Source organism: Myxocyprinus asiaticus, chromosome 8 (genome assembly GCF_019703515.2).
Source record: "Myxocyprinus asiaticus isolate MX2 ecotype Aquarium Trade chromosome 8, UBuf_Myxa_2, whole genome shotgun sequence".
NCBI classification, from domain to species: domain Eukaryota; kingdom Metazoa; phylum Chordata; class Actinopteri; order Cypriniformes; family Catostomidae; genus Myxocyprinus; species Myxocyprinus asiaticus.
In genome coordinates, this window is record NC_059351.1 from 29,816,085 (window position 1) to 29,838,248 (window position 22,164).

The following is a 22,164-nucleotide window of genomic DNA, read 5'->3' on the forward strand; positions in this document are numbered from 1 at the left end:
ATAAAGGATGCTGACTCACGTTATTTAACCCTAACATATTGAGCTGTCTACAATGACGTTAAGGTATGTTTTTCCTGACTGGAAACAAGGTGACTTTGAGGCACACTCGCTGACATCATGTAATGTGGCTGTACCTTGTCATGAAAACAAAGTACGCTATTATATAACTTCCTATTGTTTTAAACTATTCATGCAATAGTGTTTATTTCCCCCTAGCACTTTGTAATACTGCACACTTTGTCTTTAAAATAATTGTAAAACATTAGTGTGCTATAATTATGTTGTAATTGACTATTGTTCAATAATAATAATAACAACAATAATAATAATAATAATAATAATATTAATAATAATTAAATAACTTCATATTGTAGTTTTCTACATATCCCACAGTCCAACTTAATGTTATCTGGCTTGCCACCAAAATAGCATTTGGTGGGACTTTAACCCACTGTTATTTTAAACATACATGAATGGATCTTTTACACAGGAGTATTATGGAAAGACACTTAAGCAGATGTCTGATCTGAAAAGCAATGCCTGGTTCCATCTGCCAAACCTGTTCCTGCATACGTGAGAAAAGTGCTGGCTGAGGTCCATCCAGATTACACAGCAAAGTGAGGATTACACTGATAAATGTACTGATGCAGATCGATATTTTGATAGAGATGGTATTAATAAGGTGCTGTATTTTGCACCAACATTCATTATTTATAATACTAAATATTATTAAATAATAATTACATATTTTGACATTCTATATACACTGGTGGCCAAAAGTTTGGAATAATGTTCAGATTTTGCTCTTATGGAAAGAAATTGGTACTTTTATTCACCAAAGTGGCATTCAACTGATCACAATATATAGTCAGGACATTAATAACGTGAAAAACTTAAACGACTTCAAAGTGTTTTCATCAAAAAATCCTCCACGTGCAGCAATGACAGCTTTGCAGATTCTTGGCATTCTAGCTGTCAGTTTGTCCAGATACTCAGGTGACATTTCACCCCACGCTTCCTGTAGCACTTGCCATAGATGTGGCTGTCTTGTCAGGCACTTCTCACGCACCTTACAGTCTAGCTGATCCCACAAACGCTCAATGGGGTTAAGATCCATAACACTCTTTTCCAATTATCTGTTGTCCAATGTCTGTGTTTCTTTGCCCACTCGAACCTTTTCTTTTTGTTTTTCTGTTTCAAAAGTGGCTTTTTCTTTGCAATTCTTCCCATAAGGCCTGCACCCCCAAGTCTTCTCTGGTGTTGAGCTGGTGAAATTCAATGAAGCTGTCAGCTGAGGACATATGAGGCATGTAGTTCTCAAAACTAGAGACTCTGATGTACTTATCCTCTTGTTTAGTTGTACATCTGGGCCTTCCACATCTCTTTCTGTCCTTGTTAGAACCAGTTGTCTTTTGTCTTTGAAGACTGTAGTGTACACCTTTGTATGAAATCTTCAGTTTTTTGGCAGTTTCAAGCATTGTATAGCCTTCATTCCTCAAAACAATGATTGACTGACGAGTTCCTTGAGAAAGCTGTTTCTTTTTTTGTTGTTGCCATTTTTGACCTAATAAAGACCTGCCAGTCTATTTGTGGCAACTCAAAAATAAACACAAAGACAATGTTAAGCTTCATTTAACGAATCAAATAGCTTTCAACTGTGTTTGATATAATGGCAAGTGGTTTTCTAGTTCCAAATTAGCAATTTAGCATGATTACTCAAGGATAAGATTGTTGGAGTGATGGCTGGTGGAAATGGGGCCTGTCTAGATTCGATCAAAAATGACTTTTTTCAAATAGTGATGGTGCTGTTTTTTTACATCAGTAATGTCCTGACTATACTTTGTGATCAGTTGAATGCCACTTTGGTGAATTAAAGTACCAATTTCCTTCCGAAACAGCAAAATCTGTACATTTTTCCAAACTTTTGGCTGCCAGTGTATTTTTTAAATATGTTCTGTTCAACAATACAAGTGTATATTTAATAAAGTGGAAGAAACGAGAGAGAAAAATACTAATTATAGAATTAATATAATGGTAAAACAGACTTAAAATGTTTAAATCAAAAGATTTGATTTGACACTTTAAAAAAATATCAGTTGGTAAATGATGATGCTTTATTCTGATGATACTTCTGATATATTCTGACATTCATTTAACACAAAGTACTATGCAGTTTCACTGACTGCCTTTCAGCATGTTTCAGTATTGACCCCCTGGTGGTAGAATAAATTGTGTTTCCTTCCTCTCAGGTACTATGGCTGTGGTCTAGTGGTCCCTGAGTGTCTAGAGGGCTGCAGGGTGCTGGACCTTGGCTGTGGGAGTGGACGGGACTGCTACATGCTCAGCCAGCTAGTAGGAGAAAAGGGGCACATTACAGGGATTGACATGACTGAAGATCAGGTAACTGCCCTTGAGTTTGAGCATGGATTTAGGATTTTGGAGACTAATGTAATGATTTCACAACAGTTTATTTTCTGTTTAATATGGCATATTAGTACACTGTTGACATTATCAGGTTAGTCTTTAAAGTGATAGTTCACCCAAAAATTTAAATTCTTTCATCATTTACTCACCCTGAAGATATCCCAGGTGTGTATGACTTTCTTTCTTCACCAGCACACGTGAAGAAAAATAGAAAAATATCTTACCTCAGTAGGTCCTTAAAATGCAAGTTAATGGTGATTTCTCTTTTGAAGCTCCAAAAATCACAGACAGTCAGCATAAACGTCACCGATATGACACCAGCTGTTAAATTTCTTCTAAAGTGACATGATCGCTTTTGGTGCGCAAAATATAAATATTTAAATACTTTTTTAACTCTAAATCATGCTTCTGTTCTGCAGCGGTATGCACGTGTGACGTAATCTCATTGGCATTTGAAACACGTGAGAACTGACGCACGTGCATCACAGCCGGAAGAGCAGCACTGTTTATAACTATGTAGGAGGAACCCTGTACAGAAGCTTTGTTGGTTTTGGTTTATATCTGTATTTATCTGTTTCTTTACTAACAGTGGTGTGTTGTGTGCTGATCCTGGAAGTCTCAAACCGAGAGGAGAATGAGAGATTACTTCTGTATCCATGGCAATGCGAATATGTCACACGAGAGACCGCTTGGAATTCACCCTCTCGTGAAGCCTAACGAAAGTGATGGTTTATAGTTAAAAAGTACTTAAATATTGATCTTTTTTCGCACCAAAAGTGATCATGTCGCTTTATAAGACATTAATGTAACAGCTGGAGTCGTATGGATGACGTTTATGCTGACTCTCTGTGATTTTTGGAGCTTCAAAAGAGAAATCTCCATTCACTTGCATTTTAAGGACCTACTGAGCTGAGATAGTTTTCTGTTTTTCTTCAAATGTGTTCTGGTGAAGAAAGAAAGTCATACACACCTGGGATATCATGAAGGTGAGTAAATAATGAGAGAATTTTCATTTTTGGGTGAACTGTCCCTTTAAGCATTTATAATGTTGGTTTCATTTGTACCACAACACCTTAACGACACCGTTCAATTGTGTCCTAAGTTAGTAGATAACATCTTGAACTTAGTGACAGCACATGAGCTCTCTATTCCTACCAAACTTCACAATCATATTCACTGCTTTTGTACTTCTGGTTTTCTGCCATTTCAGTTCAGTTTATTTGAAAGCAAACCTGCTCAGGTATCTCCATTTCAATTTGTTAGTTGCACAAAATATGAAAGTTTGATACTGATTTAACTTTGTATTGCAGCTTGAGGTGGCCCGGAAGTACATCGACTACCACATGCAAAGATTTGGTTATAAAAAGCCAAATGTGAATTTTGTTCAAGGTTACATTGAGGCCTTGGCAGAAGCAGGTCTGAAGGAGAAATCATATGATATCATAATGTAACTTCAAATAGTAATTTCTAAGAGACATTACATTTATAAACTATTCCTTGCTGACACTAGTATGATGAGATCAGTTTCATGTCAACATCTCAGTTTATGCTGTATTTGCTTGCAAAAACAGTGAATGTATTAGACTTTGATCCTTTTCTTTGACTGACAGATCAAATTGTGTGGTGAACCTGTCACCAGATAAAACCAGTGTCCTAAGGGAGGCTTTCCGTGTACTGAAGGTACTTCTATTTCATATACAAATAGACTTTCAAATACTCAAATGCTTATAGTAGGCCCTAATAGCCATGCTAAAATATTAATATGCATTACTTTGAATATCTGAAAGGATACTGGACTCCTTCTGTACCTTCAACTCTTTTTAATTTTGTTGGCATTAAGGATGGAGGAGAATTGTACTTCAGTGTTGTTTATAGTGATGCTAGAATCTCAGAAGACCTCAAAGCCAACAAAGTGTTATGGGGTATAAAAGGACACTACATTTATTTAAATTAACCTATTTTCATAATTTCTTATCACAAAGACAGTGATGTAGGCTTATTTGCATGTATTCATCAGGTGAGTGCCTCAGTGGAGCATTATGGTGGGAAGAACTGATACGACTAGCTGAAGAAGTTGGGTTCAGCAAATCCTGCCTGGTAACTGCCAGTATCATCACTGTGGACAACAAGGAACTAGAGAAACTTCTCGATGAGAAGTTTATGTTTGAATGTGTCACCATGTGATACTAAGTAAGGAATCATTGACTCCAGACCTTACTAGACTAGAATGTTTTTGTTGTTTTTTTCACTCCACTTGTCTGTGTTTGCTACAGAGAATTCCAATGCTTTGGCTTCTTTTGGAATTATTTTCATTGGTGGAGGAAAAAAAATTAACAAATTAGTTGGCCATATTTATGGTAGCAGTCATTACTAGTTTGAAAGTGCCAGTTTGGAAAGAACGTCGCAAAGTGATATGCAACAATGCAGTCAAACCTGGAGCTATGAAGGAAACTCGAAAAAGACTGGACAGTTCTGCTGAAATACAGGATGTACTTAAACATTATCTATTGTTGTTCTATTTATGTTACAATTACAGTTAAATGTATGTTTTTTTTTTTTTTTTTGTAAATATAGATCAGATTTTTTCTTTTTTATCAAAGCAGTTTGCTGAAAACATTCAAATCAATTATTTGGCTGAATTGCATTATTATTATCCTCTGAATTGTTTTATTTAGATTATTAATCAGTATTTTATATTACTTAGTTTAAAGCTACACAGTAACTTTTGGCTCTCTAGCGGTTGAAGCATAGAACTGCAAGTTACTTGCGGATGAGCACTGTTATGGTAATTACGTGAGCTGGGCTTCGGCTCTGCTCTTCTGCGCGGATGAATCCGATGGTTTGATCATCTGGATCATGGATACAGATGGTCAGCTTATCAGAGCTAATGTCACTAATGATAACAAAATTCGCCTCCTCCCCTCATAAAATTAAACAAATAAATAACGATAGGAAGAAAAAGACGGATATCCACAAAATATGTCTTATTAGCAGGTAGCATATCTTCCGCTGTCGTTTTTTGACTTATTAAAAACAGTTGTTTCAAATTAAATAATGCTACAAAAGTTAGGCAATGCTGATATTAGACAATGATTGCTAGCCATATCAGATAAAGTCAAACAGTGGAAACTATTATAACTTAGCTAGCAGGCAGATAGACTATCTGATTTAGAGATTGGTGTTGTTAGCAGCATAAAGTAAAAAAAAAAATTCCCATTGTCCTTCCTCTAAAATGAAATCAAGCACTGCAGTACCACAATCCATAATAAAATGCCACATTAGAGTGGCTAATGCTATCTAATGAACTACCGTGCTAAGAGAGCTACCTGGCTAACTATCAGTCCAATAAATATCTTACCTGTCGAGCAAGAAAAACTCAATCTCAGTTGTTTCGTGTTTTATTATTACGGGCTCTCGCTTTCCCTTTTTGCTTGCAGAATCTTCTCGGTTCGAGGTTTCTTTATTTTGAAAATGGGTGATTCCCCAGTGGGTTGCCTTTATTGAATTGTGTTGTGACTACAAGCTTTCAGCTTCAAACTACTACCACACCTATTACCGCACATACACATGCAGTGGAGTAGTTAGCTGGACCTTCTTTTCTTCATTTATGGATGCCAAATCCGTCCCGACAGTTTTAAAATATATATAATTATTATAGGCTTACCATAGTGGTTTGGAAGATGGATTGTTGGTGTAATTACTCTTTAATTAAATTGTGTTTATTTCTAACAAAAACATCTTACATAGTGTAGCTTTAAGTCATTAAAATCAATAGTTAACTTCTTTAAACTGAACTTTGTTTAGGTGAATACAAATTTGTGTCTGCCACATACCGACTCTTCAAGTTACCAAAACGTTCAGAGAAGCGGCCCTGTCTGGCCATATACAATGGAAACATCACAGGAATGGAGGAAAACTATGAGTTTGATGCCCAGTATACCTTTAAGGTAAGCAATTTAAAGCAGGGGATCAGAGCTGCACAATGTAGCAATGCAGTGCTATGCTATAAATTAAACTAAAAAGGCATATCAAATCCTGCAATGTTTTTTCTTCGGCTCATTTGTAATGATAATGTTACGATTGCGATACTTTAAACAACTGTAATGTAACGACTAAGCTGTTTTAGAAGCTTTCTTGTCTGTTATTGTTTTGTTGTTTAGAAAATAAGTCTTATATGCTATTTTGAGCATAATAACATTCCATATATCGTTAAATTTTCATTTCTATTGGTTTTATGGTGTTAGTATATACACATTATATGCAGATGTAATAAATGGTAGTATGATAAATGTATTCCATAAAGGTCTTGACATACAATGCATATAAGCTCACATTGTGAAATCAGAAATCAGGACACAGATCTTTTTCTAGGTAAATGAAGTGATGGAAATAGATGATGATGTGGCCAGCATCTTGAGCAACTCCAGATTTTCGGAGGAGTTCACATCTCAGCCTCGGGGTGAATATCTCTGCCTCTGGAGGCTGCTGTGTCAAATCCAAGGTAAGTGACAGTGATGTGCAAGGGATGAAGTATGTTGATTTTGGAATTAAATGATATGCTTTTTAAAAAGAATATTATCCCTTTTATTAGTGGTTTGCTTACATGCACCTTCAGCATCTTTTGGAACACTGAGCATGGAAGGGATGGCTCAGCTTTAATCGATTTTTCTCCTAACCATGAGGTGTTACTTCATAATGGTCTTTCAACAAATGTTATAGCATTAGATGATAGATTTTTTTATTGTTTCCTAGCAATGGTAATAATGTTTTCAATTTGTTTTAATTCAAATGTTTTTTTTTTTTTTTTACAAACTTTAGACTCATCAGCAAAATAACAGTTGTATTTATCATCAAACTGTCTTCTTAGCATCCAACATTTACTAAGTTTCTCTAGTCCCAGCAGCCTCAGACTCACAAGGTCACACAGCTGTACCACAAAGCTTTGGTCACAGTGGATTGTCTGCCCCTCCAACAAAAGAATGCCATCTTAACAGTGCTGGTGGTGATTCAGTCCATGCAAACACAAGAAAGGACTATTTAGAATTTTTTTTACAACCATGTGCATGTCAAGTCATTTTTATTTGTATAGCGCTTTTCACTACACACATCATTTCAAAGCAGCTTTACAGGAAATCATGCATTAACATAAAAAAAAAATGAAACTGCAATATTTATAATGTCTTACAGTGATCATTGTGTAGTTTGATTAAATATGATTGTAAAATGTGTATAGAAATTAAATAATTAAATAATAATTGTACTTAGAACTCCTGTGAGCAAGTTGAAGGCGACTGTGGCAAGGAACACAAAACTCCATAAAAACTCTGTGGTCATTCTTTGGTCAATTTAATGACATCAGTCATGGCTGGATCAGATGTAGCCTGGTTTTAAAAACACTGACCTGAAGATGTAGTTAAACGTACTTTTGATCATTCTCTGTTTCATTCTTAAAGTTCAAGACTGAGAAGTTCTGGCCCTGCCTTGGCCAAGACTATTTCTGTTCTAGCCTCACACAAACAAAACCTGCTAATTTTATTATATAGCCATATATCAGAGGCATATGTCATTTGTGCCTTTAAAGACACTCTTTGCTTATGAGGGAAGCTATTTGGAACCTGTGTGATAAAACCTGGCCATTTTAAATATATTTGATATGGTTATCCAAAATAATGATAATAATTATCAGTTTCTTGACATGGACAGACTTTTATTTATTAGCTCCAGGATGTTTTAGTGATATCTGATTTGAAAGATGTAAATGGAAATTGTTGCATCCAGATTGATCACTTTAGTTCTACAAATTGTTAAAAACTAGTTGTGTTGATTCAAGAGAGCTGCCTTCAGAATTCGCCAACATCTCATCCGGTCCCTGGATGGAAAAAAAAAAACTTCAACGTAATGATACAATAACTTGCAGTTGCATAATAAATCAGTTTAAAGGCACTGTATTAATGAATAGTCAATTTATATAGATGTAAAGTATGTATATACTTCACTTCTAATCACTGAAATACTCCTCTCTTTCCAGGCAGTGTCAATTAATAATCCCTTTGAACTGGTCAAACAGTTGGGGGGTGCTGTCCAGGCCAGGAATCATACTGCAAGTGACTATCAGAAAATCCATAGGGAGCGAATTAATTGTAATTTAGTGAAACAAAATATTAATATATATTATTAATTAATTACATGTGTAAAGGCAACACTAAAAAAATGAGGAAATTTAAGAATTTCTCTCAAATTAGTGTGACATTTTACATTAATCTTTTTCCACAAATCATATTGATTTTACACATAGCAATAGTCAGTTCATCATTGGCCAATAGAGTTGCATCATTTTAAGCATACACCTGCCAGGTTACACCTAATCTTTATTCTATATTTATTGTACTGCCAGACCTAAACTATTGTTTATTGAACTTTTGTAATCCAATTATTTTTACAGTGCAATAATAAAGATGAGTTTGAGCAGACTACCTGGGTATTACTATCAAAGTTTTTGGTGCTGGAACCGAATGTTGTGACTTTTTCAAGACCATCAAAACAAACAAAATAAAAAGAAAATGTATTTGTGTATGTTATTGTTTAAGAGAAATAACAATTTAAAACTAATTTAATTATTTTACAGCTTTAAAAAAAAATAAAAATAAAAAATGGTTAATTTTGCACACATGCACATGTCCACACCAAAAAGCACAAAAACACCAAGAGGGGGTCTTTAGTGCCCTTGTACACTAATCAAGAATTATGCATTTTGAATGGTTTTCAATACGGGTCAAAAATGACCCGAAAGACAAAAGGAGGGTTACTTACCTGTACATGTGAAGTTTCTGAATGGATACTGTGAGATTGTGAAATAGTAAATTCATGAGCAACTGGCTTTTTATCTGGCTTGATCTCTGATCCCTGATAATGATAAAATTGACTCATTATGCATAGTCAATGGAGACGTTGATTATTTTTAAGGGTCTTATATCCCTTACATTTCTTAAGACTGATACTTCTCTCATTTATTTATTGCAATCCTTAACTGCACTTTTCAAAGATGCTGTCACCTAGTTAACAAGTTGCTTCCCAAAACTCCATATTCAGTCACGAGGAAACTTATGTGCTCATTTGCATTAAGCGCTACTACTTACGGTATTCATTGGCTGTTCCAGCAGCAAAGTCCCCGCCCCCAGTCCAGCTGCGGCACTGGATTGGGTGCCAGGGTTGCCAGTCACTGAGGCAACAGTACAGGCACCAGTTCGCGCTGCTCTCGCTAAAGTGCGATCAGTTTCAGCCGCGTAGTGGGACCCAGATAGGGCTGATGCACAAGTCAAGGCGACGCGCAGCGGAGATGAAGCCGGACTCCGATTGGCTCTGATTTTTAAAAGCCCTTTTCATTCAAGAGGCTATCCATTATCAACATGGCAGATCCGTCATTTCCAGGACCCCCTAGAAAAATGGCGTCACTTGGCCGGGTCCGAGCCTTTGCTTTTATTTTCTTAACTGTAAGCAGTTATTTAATTACCCCGACAAGTGGCAAGGAAGGAGGAGGAGAGGAGACGGTCATCATCGGGCTGAGACTGGAGGATACGGACGACATTTCTTTTATGGACAGGGGCTTTTTGCGGGTCAGCGAGAGGTCTCGGGTGAGATTGAGAGTGTACGGGCAAAACATCAACAATGAGACGTGGTCCAAAATCGCTTTCACGGAACACGAGAGGAGTCGAGTTATTGGAAACATCGACAGCTCCTCAGGGGAAAACAACAGTCAGGAAGAGACGTCGGGCTTGCACCCCTGTGGCATTAGGACTTCAGATATTTTAATCTTGCCCAACATCATTTTAAATCGTAAGACGTCTGGCATCGTTGAAATTGAGGTCAAACCTCTGCGAAAGACTGAGAGGAGCAAAGCTTACTACCTGTGCATCGCCACTTCTACACCTGCCCTGGCAAGCATGTACGACCCCTGGACAGAAAACACGTGGATCTATCACGACGGAGAGGACACCAAAGTGATCGTTGTGGAGGAGAGAAAGTTTCTGCTCCCTTTCTGGCTCCAGGTGATCTTTATTTCCATGCTGCTCTGCCTCTCGGGCATGTTCAGCGGGTTAAACTTGGGTCTGATGGCACTTGATCCCATGGAGCTTCAGATCGTCCAAAACTGTGGAACGGAGAAAGAGAAAAACTACGCCAGGAAGATCGAACCCGTCAGGAGCCAAGGAAATTACCTGCTTTGCTCGCTTCTCTTGGGGAATGTTCTGGTCAACACCACCTTGACCATTTTGTTGGATGATATAGCCGGCTCTGGATTGATAGCTGTAGTGATGTCCACCATTGGCATTGTCATATTTGGAGAGATTGTGCCTCAAGCTATTTGTTCACGACATGGTCTTGCTGTCGGTGCGAATACAATCTTCTTGACCAAATTCTTCATGCTGCTCACTTTCCCTGCATCCTATCCGGTAAGTAAACTGTTAGATTACCTCCTCGGACAGGAGATCGGCACCGTATACAACCGAGAGAAACTCTTGGAGATGTTGAGGGTCACGGATCCATACAACGACTTAGTGAAGGAGGAGCTGAACATTATTCAGGGTGCGCTGGAGCTCAGAACTAAGACCGTGGAAGATGTGATGACTCCGTTGCGCGATTGCTTCATGATCACCGGCGATGCCACGCTGGATTTCAACACCATGAGTGAGATAATGGAGAGCGGCTACACGCGCATTCCGGTGTTCGAGGGCGACAGGTCCAATATCGTGGACCTGCTGTTCGTGAAGGACATGGCGTTTGTGGATCCCGACGACTGCACCCCACTCAAGACGATCACCAAGTTCTACAGCCATCCGTTGCATTTCGTCTTCAACGACACAAAGCTCGATGCTATGCTGGAGGAGTTTAAGAAAGGTGAGAGTCGTCGTGTCAACGTTCGGATGCGGAAGATGAATCATTGCATAGTTCGTTGCTGTTGTTGTTGTTGTTGTTGTTGTTGTTGTTGTTGTTGTTGTTGTTGTTGTTGTTGTTGTTGTTGTTGTTGTTGTTGCTGCTGCTGCTGCTGCTGTTGCTGCACGTAAGCTTTTACGTGCTAACAATGTGTCATTGGCTGTTTGGTTGTAATATTGCAGGCAAATATTTTGTTAGTTATATCATGTCCTTTTACTCGTGTGCATTTTACGCACTGGCTGAATAACAGTAGGGCTATTACGAACGGTCATAACATTAATATATATATATATATATATATATATATATATATATATATATATATATATATATATATATAATTAGGCTATATTCATTGAAATGAACAGACTCAACACGTTTTTTTCTTTTTACCCTTTTCTTATTAAAATACAATTATGCAATGATTTGAGAAAAAAAAGCTTTGTTTATTATTATTATTATTATGAAACTATTTTTAGGTCTATTTTGGTAGCATATTTAACTGGTCAACTCAGTAATTAGAAAGGACAGTTATTGTCCTATATTGGGTGCATCTGCAGCTGTTCCGTCCAGAACTTAATCCTCCATTTATTTAGATTTTAGCTTATAATTAAAACAATAATTTAATAACATATGTATATCTATATATATATGGCTTGTCCCCCACCAGCACTTTCATCCCATGCAATTTTTTGAAAACCTTTTCTCTTCTTACTTGGGAATATAAACATGGTCAAAGTTATCAGGTGGGGTCATCCCATTTCAGAGCTTGCTGTATTTGACCTTAGTTGCTGCCCTCAGGACCCTACAAAGTCATTACGACATGCCTTTGTTTAAGTGCTTTTACTAAGTGTGGTATCTCAATGTTCCCTCACATAAAAAAGGGTTAATGTTTGCAGCAGTGGTGAGAATGTAATGATGCAATGGAAACACACTGCAGGTGTACTCACAGTTGCTAAAGGATGACTCAGGCGGTTATTAGGTGTAATACTTTATAGCTAATGCATGAACTAACATGCCAGATCAACAAGTTGCGTTTTGAATTATTTGCATGAAATGGGGATTCGTGATGGGGATTTTCTAAATATAACTTGGAAACCATTATTGTGGTGCAGTAATGAAGAAAACTTAAAAAGAGAAAACCATAATTTAGCTAAGTCTTTCTTTCTTTCTTTCCTTCATTCTTTCTTTCTTTCAAAATACAAATGTCCACATGCCCATCTCTACAACATTTGTTTTGTCACCATTTCTTGCAAACCTCCAACTAATACAATATCACCATCAACCATATTAACATCTTTGTTCAATCATGACTATGTTTAATTTTCACTTTCTGTGAAATGCATGCTTGTATTCTGAAGAAGCATCACAAACTCAAAGCTTAAAGGAATAGTTCACCCAAAAATGAAAATTTGCTGATAATTTACTCACCCTCAGGCCATCCAAGATGTATCTGAGTTTCTTTCTTCATCAAAACAGAATTTAAAGGAATAATTCACCCAAAAATGAAAATTTGCTGATAATTTACTCACCCTCAGGCCATCCAAGGTGTATCTGAGTTTCTTTCTTCATCAAAACAGAATTTAAGACTTTTAGGATTTCATTTCATGCCTCCTCCTCTAAACAATGCAAGTGAATGTACTCCATTTTTTGACGGTCCAAAATGTATATTTGGGGTGCATCAAAATAATCCACACGACTTCAGTCGACAAATAAAGTTTGTATACTTATATACTTTTTAACTACAAATGTTTGCTTCCGTACATCTCTGTGACGTGCGCTCATGAGAGGGATGACGTAAGCTCGTTGGTAAGGTCACGCGTCACGTGGAGGAGGAGGAGGCAGGAACCACGTCATTGTTTACAATAGAAACTTGCACAGAGCACAGACCAAGTGCCGTTCACAAACCAAAACAGTCCAAAACAATATAAAAAAATAAAAAATAATAATTTCCTCCACGTGACGCGTGACCTTACCAACGAACTTACGTCATCCCTCTCATGAGCGCACGTCACAGAGATGTACGGAAGTGAACATTTGTAGTTAAAAAGTATATAAGTATTGTTTTGTTTCTCAAAATATTCAGTCATTTGCGTTCAGAAGAACTTTATTTGGCGACTGGAGTCATGTGGATTATTTTGATGCACCCTAAATATGCATTTTGGACCATCAAAAAATGGAGTACATTCACTTGCATTGTTTAGAGGGGGAGGCCTGAAATGAAATCCTAAAAATCTTAAATTCTTTTTTGATGAAGAAAGAAACTACATCTTGGATGGCCTGAGGGTGAGTAAATTATCAGCAAATTTTCATTTTTGGGTGAACTATTCCTTTAACCTTATATAAATGCAAGTCGCTGAGGACTTAACGACTACAAAATTAGTCTTCTACAAGAGGTCATTTTGAGAATTTTAGCAACCTGTGCTATGAAGTTTGTGACTCTTGTGCTTGGCTGCTCGCCAGAGGAAACTCACCATTGGCTGTTGGTATTCTAATGACTGATTAGGGGAGTGGGCACAAAGTTTCACATCAATCTGGCTATGGTTCGAGCACTCTCTCACTTCAAAGTGCTTTGTATTGTAAGTCAGTGTTAATTAATCAAATACCTCTTGTGGAGCTGCACAGCCATCCAAAGTAGGAACAAAATACATCATTCCTGCCAAGCACACCTTCAAAATGTAATTTGTTTCTCTTTGATGTTGCCTTTTTGAGTGACAAAAGTTGTTTCACAATATTTTTATTATTCTGCAACAGACTTAAAATGATACAGTTTAAACATAAGACAGATTATGCTCAATTCTGGCAGAGGAAAATAGATACAATTATCTTGTAATTGTTAACTAAGTAAGGGACCCATATGAGAAGGGCTTTTGACTGCAGTCTTGACCTTGAAGGTCAGCCCTAAAATTCTTGGAACTACAGACTAGTTCCTTTATGACTGAAATAATCAGTGTGTCATAAAGGGATCTGTGCCAAACAGCAGTTTTGTGTTTAAAGAGTATGCCATTGTTCATCATCTGGGCTTAACCCAATGCAATGAAGTAAAGAAAGCATTTTATTTTTTATTTTTTTACACATTGAATGTATTTCTCTCCCTCTTTGTATGCTTGTGATATTTGTGAGAATCTCCTATGCCTATGGTGTTGTAGGTTTTTTTTGTTTTCCTCAACTGTTTCCAATAGTGATAAAACAATCAAATAACTTACACCATTTAATGCATGCTTCTTCAAATCTCAACAACAAACCAGGATGTTTCTTCTGTGTGTAACCTACAGTATTACAGGGACAGGGTAATTATATCTTCTTTTTAGAACTGGACTCAAATTAATTTAGCTGCTGCAGAAATGATTCATTGCAACCAGACAGAACAATGTACATAGAGACAAAAGTCTTGAGAGTTGCACCTCATTCTCTCAGCAGATTCATGTCTTATCCTCTGAACTCACCATCCAATATGTCTGTTATCACCTGAACAGTCTGTTAATTGTGAGAGATAGGAAGATTTGTTATCATCTTGAAGCATATCGATGAAGTCTTCCTGTGGCCTTCTGTTCCTTTTTATAGAGAGACTCCGATGATAATTGATCCATGCTCGTCTCTCCATTAGTTTTAAAGGTGTAGTTCACCCAAAAATGAACATTCTGTCAGAATTTACTCACCCTTACATCATTCCCAACATGTATGACTTACTTTCTTATGGAACACAAAAGGAAACATTTTAATGAATATCCAACATGATCACATAGGAAATCGACAGTTTGCTTCAAAATGTCCATGTACCCTGAAATCGACCCCATTCTGCCAAAATTCTGACAACCGGCATCCCCCATCAGACATTTTTCATCAATTCAAATGTGTTCTCTACTGGTAGCATGTTGCATGAGCAGCCTCAGAAACATGGGTTCTTTTCCCATGGAAAAGGTTGCATTTTCAGCATAAATTACAGTTTTACTCCACTGATGGTTAGGGTTGGGCTTTTGGTTAGGGTTAATACAAATATGCATTCCTGTTACATTATTAACAACTAACAATATAGTTCTCTTTGGGTGCCACTCTGTGGAAAATTCACCTTTCAATAAGCTCAGACCAGTTTCAACAGCAGAATTTTATACCTACTGTCACCGAATTCACTGTGCGATCATTCTGGAATGTTCTGGTCCATTCAGTCAAAACAATGGCATTTTTCAGTGAAAATCTTGACGTCCGTTATGCGTTCATGGGCACTAGAGGGGAAGCTCGATCACAGTGGCTTGCATGTTCATGCGAGAACTTGCTTTGTCAGTGAACACTCGTGCCACTGTAAACAAGCTTCTCTCTTGCACTCATGAACTCAAAAAATTCTTTGTTTATTATCACCAGATTTATTGTATGTCTTCAGAAGACTTGGAATATAACACACGAGATGCATGAACCACTTTTATGTTCAAACTGGTCTCATAGAATGAATGTTACTCCATATACATGCAAACTGACTTGAACGTGCCGCTTTCTACGTTTCGCTGCAGTTTCCTGGTGAAATGAACACTAGAGGCGCTACAACAATTGTGTGGTTTAATCATTGTCACACAAATCATGAGTACAATTGCTGATTTTGATTTTATAAAAACATATTTTTCACTCTATTGCTCGCCCCCCGCTATGATATTATATCAGAACACTTTTATTTGAATGCATGATTTGAAAAACTAAACAATTTAACACTTGTATTCCAGACCCACCTACATATACACACTTATTCCTTTGTCATTAACTTGCTTGGTAGCTCACCTGATAAGAGTGTTGGACTATGGTCTTGATGGCCACGATTCGAGTCAAACCAAAGACACACAAAAGTGAAAGTGGCATAGAAGCGACACAAAATGATGTGGTTGCTTCAATTAATGTGTGTTTCTTTTTTCTTTTTCAAATTTGCATTTTAAAACACTATCGGTTTGGTGTTGGCTAAGGGTAAGGATGTCTGTTTTATTAAACTCTCATTTATCTTTTTGGACACTTTTGGTTAGGTTTAGGGTAAAGTTTTAGGTTAGGGAGGTATGTTTTACTTATTAAAACCTCCATCTAAAATTCGACTTAAACCTCATCTGATTACAACCTCGTTTCGTCCGGTTTTGGCGCCTCCTGCTGGACATTTCACTTGAAAGACGCATTCAGCTCCGCTGTCATAAAGAACGTTTCAGGAAATCATTTTTACCTTTCACCGTAACACTGTACAACAGCTCACCTCTGTGTGACAGGTGAATACACTATTGAAGTACCATCTGTATATACTGTTTTTATCATAAATACACTATATTGCCAAAAGTATTCGCTCACCCATCCAAATAATTGAATTCAGGTGTTCCAATCACTTCCATGGCCACAGGTGTATAAAATGAAGCACCTAGGCATGCAGACTGCTTCTACAAACATTTGTGAAAGAATGGGCCGCTCTCAGGAGCTCAGTGAATTCCAGCGTGGTACTGTGATAGTCCAGTCCAGTCGTGAAATTTCCTCGCTACTAAATATTCCACAGTCAACTGTCAGTGGTATTATAACATCGATTGGGAATGACAGCAACTCAGCCACGAAGTGGTAGGCCACGTAAAATGACAGAGTGGGGTCAGCGGATGCTGAGGCGCATAGTGCGCAGAGGTCGCCAACTTTCTGCAGAGTCAATCGCTACAGACCTCCAAAGTTCATGTGGCCTTCAGATTAGCTCAAGAACAGTGTGTAGAGAGCTTCATGGAATGGGTTTCCATGGCCGAGCAGCTGCATCCAAGCCATACATCACCAAGTGCAATGCAAAGCGTCGGATGCAGTGGTGTAAAGCACGGCGTCACTGGACTCTAGAGCAGTGGAGACGCGTTCTCTGGAGTGACGAATCACGCTTCTCCATCTGGCAATCTGATGGACGAGTCTGGGTTTGGCGGTTGCCAGGAGAACGGTACTTGTCTGACTGCATTGTGCCAACTGTGAAGTTTGGTGGAGGGGGGATTATGGTGTAGTGTTGTTTTTCAGGATCTGGGCTTGGCCCCTTAGTTCCAGTGAAAGGAACTCTGAATACTTCAGCATACCAAGAGATTTTGGACAATTCCATGCTCCCAACTTTGTGGGAACAGTTTGGGGATGGCCCCTTCCTGTTCCAACATGACTGCGCACCAGTGCACAAAGCAAGGTCCATAAAGACATGGATTAGCGAGTTTGGTGTGGAAGAACATGACTGGCCTACACAGAGTCCTGACCTCAACCCGATAGAGCACCTTTGGGATGAATTAGTGCAAAGACTGCGAGCCAGGCCTTCTCATCCAACATCAGTGTCTGACCTCACAAATGCGCTTCTGGAAGAATGGTCAAAAATTCCCATAAACACACTCCTAAACCTTGTGGAAAGCCTTCCCAGAAGAGTTGAAGCTGTTATAGCTGCAAAGGGTGGGCCGACGTCATATTAAACCCTATGGATTAAGAATGGGATGTCACTTAAGTTCATATGCGTCTAAAGGCAGATGAGCGAATACTTTTGGCAATATAGTGTATATTGTATTTATTACTATTATTGGTTTTGATGTATATATTGCACATATCTTTATTCGATATTCAGTGTTTATGTGGATCTGCAATTCTGCTTTTAATATTATTGTTGTTCTTAATCTGTTGTTGATTATGCTGCTGTAACAGAATTTCCCTTGCAGGATCAATAAAGTATATCTAATCTTAAACTGCAGCCAAATGTGTAATGAAGCACGTAATTTCAATTTAGCAAAAATGTTGCAATGCTCACGTAAATTTCATGAGACCAGGCTTATTATGTTATTTGTAGGGTCCTTTTTTTACACTTTAAAGTGGCGCACTATCCACTGCCATTGTATTGAGAAGGTGGAAGAGAATCTTTTTTAAAACATCTGCTTTTACTGTACGTTCTGCATAAGCGTGAGTAAATGATTTTTGTGCGAACTACCTTTAAAAATGTGCAATACTCTGTCAAAACTGCTCAACATGCAAATCAGTATGTAAAGAGCACCTTATCAGTAATGACATCTATAAATGTCATAATATACAGTAATTCATTTATAGTAAAAGAATGTGCTGGCTGTATTGTTATGTAATGCTGGATAACTGCGGTGGCTGGCCTCCACAGTAGTTCTTGCATGTAATGAACCAATCCACCCGACCGCTAATGTAGGCCAATCTATGCTTAATTCAGATTCAGCAACCTCCTTTCCCACTTGTTTTAACATGGGAATACTTTTTTTCACTTCACTTGGCCTAGTTATGGAAGCATTATTCCCGGTTTTTAAAATGTATTATTATTATTATTTTTCTTACTGTAATACTTAATCCAAACAACAGTCTCTCATATTTCCTTTGTTGAAGTGGGAAGATTAAGATGTGTCATCCTGCATCTTAATTTTGATATTTTATTGATTGCTTATTGGATGAGTAAGTGACCAGTGTGCTGATTTCTATTGAGATGTAAGAGTAAGCTTTGTTTGAGCTTCTACTTGGTAAAACTTGCTGGTGGGAATTATGTGCCATCATATTGGCTTGAATGGTGCTGGGTGCTGCATGTGGGATCCCCCTTTCAACACTATGGTTTTAGACTGTCTACACACTCTTACATAAACTGGCGGCCAAAAGTTTGGAATAATGTTCAGATTTTGCTCATGGAAAGAAATTGGTACTTTTATTCACCAAAGTGGCATTCAACTGATCACAATATATAGTCAGGACATTAATAACGTGAAAAATTACTATTACAATTTGAAAAAAATTGTAAGAGTTCTCATCAAAAAATCCTCCACATGCAGCAATGACAGCTTTGCAGATCCTTGGCATTCTAGCTATCAGTTTGTCCAGATACACACTTGCCATAGATGTGGCTGTCTTGTCAGGCACTTCTCACGCACCTTACAGTCTAGCTGATCCCACAAACGCTCAATGGGGTTACGATCCATAACACTCTTTTCCAATTATCTGTTGTCCAATGTCTGTGTTTCTTTGCCCACTCGAACCTTTTCTTTTTGTTTTTCTGTTTCAGAAGTGGCTTTTTCTTTGCAATTCTTCCCATAAGCCTACACCCCTGAGTCTTCTCTGGTGTTGAGCAGGTGGAATTCAGTGAAGCTGTCAGCTGAGGACATGTGAGGCATCTATTTCTCAAACTAGAGACTATGATGTCCTCTTGTTTAGTTGTATATCTGGCCTTCCACATCTCTTTCTGTCCTTGTTAGAGCCTGGTGTCCTTTGTCTTTGAAGACTGTAGTGCACACCTTTGTATGAAATCTTCAGTTTTTTGGCAATTTCAAGCATTGTATAGCCTTCATTCCTCAAAACAATGATTGACTGATGAGTTTCTAGAGAAATTTGTTTCTTTTTTTTTTTTTTTTTTTGCCATTTTTGACCTAATATTGACCTTAAGACATGCCAGTCTATTGCATACTGTGGCAACTCAAAAACAAACACAAAGACAACGTTAAGCTTCATTTATCAAACTAGATAGCTTTCAACTGTGTTTGATATAATGGCAAGTGATTTTCTAGTACCAAATTAGCAATTTAGCATGATTACTCAAGGATAAGGTGTTGGAGTGATGGCTGCTGGAAATGGGGCCTGTCTAGATTTGATCAAAAATGACTTTTTTTCAAATAGCGATGGTGCTGTTTTTTTTTACATCAGTAATGTCCTGACTATACTTTGTGATCAGTTGAATGCCACTTTGGTGAATTAAAGTACCAATTTCCTTCTGAAACAGCAAAATCTGTACATTATTCCAAACTTTTGGCTGCCAGTGTATATCTGCTCCAATAACACCATGTGTGGGCCTTTCAGATTGACTTAAACTGTTGCATACAAATTTAATCCAAAATCAGTACATCAATACAGCTAATATGAAGAGTGTTGGCTGCTATATTCATATTTTTAGGAATGCTGTACTAGACAAAAGAGAAGTAAAGTGCTCTTGTGAAGCATTATTTTGATTTTGTTAAGCTGTCTGCACCAGTCGTCAGTTGCGTTATGGGTAAAAGTCAATATTGAGCATGTACTCCATTGTCATTCCATGTGTAAGGCTCAAAGCCCATGTAAAGTCTTGGCTTTTCAAATGGCCTACATTCCTCAAATTCTGATACATGAACATGAAATGACCTTAAACCGATTAGTAAAACAATTGTGAAGTGCCAGTGAAGCCAGAGTACCTTCACAAAATCTGTTCTGGCATTACTAGCCTCTGCTGTCGCTCATTCACTAAAATTTAGCAAAGTAAACAAGCTTAAAGTTTTCCATGCTAAGTAATGGCCATTTATTTTGCAGTTGGATCTTTCTGTGAGTCAGACGTCTGATTGTATCCTCACTCATTAATCTGTCTCCGCTTCGGAAACTGGAAACGCTCCAGAATAAAAATAAATAAATAAATTCAACAGAAGCATGTACTTTCCAAAAATACTTTTGGGATATTATTACATATAAACTGCCAGTTTGTGATATTTGTTGGGAGTATTAGGGAGACATTTCTGCAGTTTGGAGGACAAATTGTTCATATTTCTAATCAGAATAAGCTCACAATTACTCACAATGATTACACTGTTTTAGGCTAAAAACAATATTATGTTGCTTTTTCTGCATATTAATGATGTTAAGCATCCATGCTTACCCTTGCCATGATTACATATCAACAACATTTTTCAAGTGGAGTCAGAAATACCGTAATTAAGAGTTCCGAGCACATGAATGACAAAGCAAAGTTGTATTTGCCAGTGGGAAACGTAGAATTCTAGATGAGACCCGAGTTAACGAGTTGTGACGTTGGAAGGGGTGTGTTGTCATGAAAGATGATTGAAAGCAATGTTGCAAAGTTATTTCAGTTTTCATGGTTTATTTGAATAATATTTATTTGTTATATAATATGACAGATAAAATAGTCAACTAATGTAAAGCCAATGTTTTATTCAAATGAATTAATAATTTGCTAAATACCATGCATTACTAAATGATATGGTCATGTAAACGTCATGCAGGTGTATACAATTTTTTATTGTGTATTCGCATATCTGGCTTCTGTATTTTGTTTCTGACTTGAATGCATGTTTTGGTACATTTGTGAAACTACACAGTTTATACCTGTGTCCCATTACTTGTTAGATATACTGTACACTAAGTGTAAAATATTGCCTCACCATAAAGAAGTTGACTAATCCACTGCGATTGCCATAGAGTTGGAAATTGTTGGTATTTAGAATGCAAAACTTTGAATCCAGTTGATGTTTTAGTAGTTTAGAATACAACATTCATTGATTAGTTCTCTTGTAAATACCAGGGATCAACTGTCATTCAAAAACAATAATAAATCCTATACTAGATATTGTGCCTTAGCTGGAATGTGACTTTGAACAGTATGAAGCAAGCACCCCACTCCCCATTAAACAGAGCAAGTTTCATTTCATTTTCACACATTGTTAATCTTTGTGAATAGCAGAGGAATTTTAATAATGTTGTCTTTTGAGAAACCCTTTAAGCTGCTACCTAAATTCAGTCACCATAGACTGAAAACCTCAGTTCTGCCACTATACTTAATTTCTTGAAAAGAAAAGTTTGGACCCAGCTCTCCTGCTTTACTGTAGTTAAATATCCAGCAAGTTCAGCATAACACTTCTCTTCCAAGCATTATTTCTCCTTCCTCTCCCCTTTTGTTCATTCTCTCTGCCATCTACTTCACAACACATTCAGAGCAGCAGAACCCACTTGGGTTTCAAAACTGCCCCCTGGCATTCTCAAGCCTTCCATGCCCCCCCCCACCATATTGTCCTTTTGCCCATTTCCCTCTATGTCGTAAATTACAAGCAA

The 22,164-nt window shown here is 37.5% G+C and overlaps 2 protein-coding genes across 3 annotated transcripts in view; both read left to right on the top strand.

Annotated features, from left to right (window-relative positions):
- Positions 1 to 469: 469 nt before the first annotated feature.
- Positions 470 to 8,510, top strand: LOC127444752 (arsenite methyltransferase-like). The gene is given in 10 exon segments (XM_051704312.1): positions 470 to 539; positions 542 to 617; positions 2,250 to 2,400; positions 3,735 to 3,871; positions 4,035 to 4,104; positions 4,265 to 4,346; positions 4,442 to 4,565; positions 6,221 to 6,371; positions 6,796 to 6,925; positions 8,453 to 8,510. Coding segments are annotated over 10 exon segments (1,005 nt in total). The 3' UTR covers positions 8,467 to 8,510.
- Positions 8,511 to 8,625: 115 nt separating this feature from the next.
- The window catches only part of LOC127444915 (metal transporter CNNM2-like), a 70,433-nt gene continuing 56,894 nt past the window's right edge, over positions 8,626 to 22,164 (top strand). For both annotated transcript variants that reach the window (XM_051704574.1, XM_051704575.1), the window contains exon 1: positions 8,626 to 11,316. In XM_051704574.1, the coding sequence (XP_051560534.1) occupies positions 9,831 to 11,316 (1,486 nt within the window). In that variant the 5' untranslated portion in view covers positions 8,626 to 9,830. The remainder of the gene's footprint in view (positions 11,317 to 22,164) is intronic.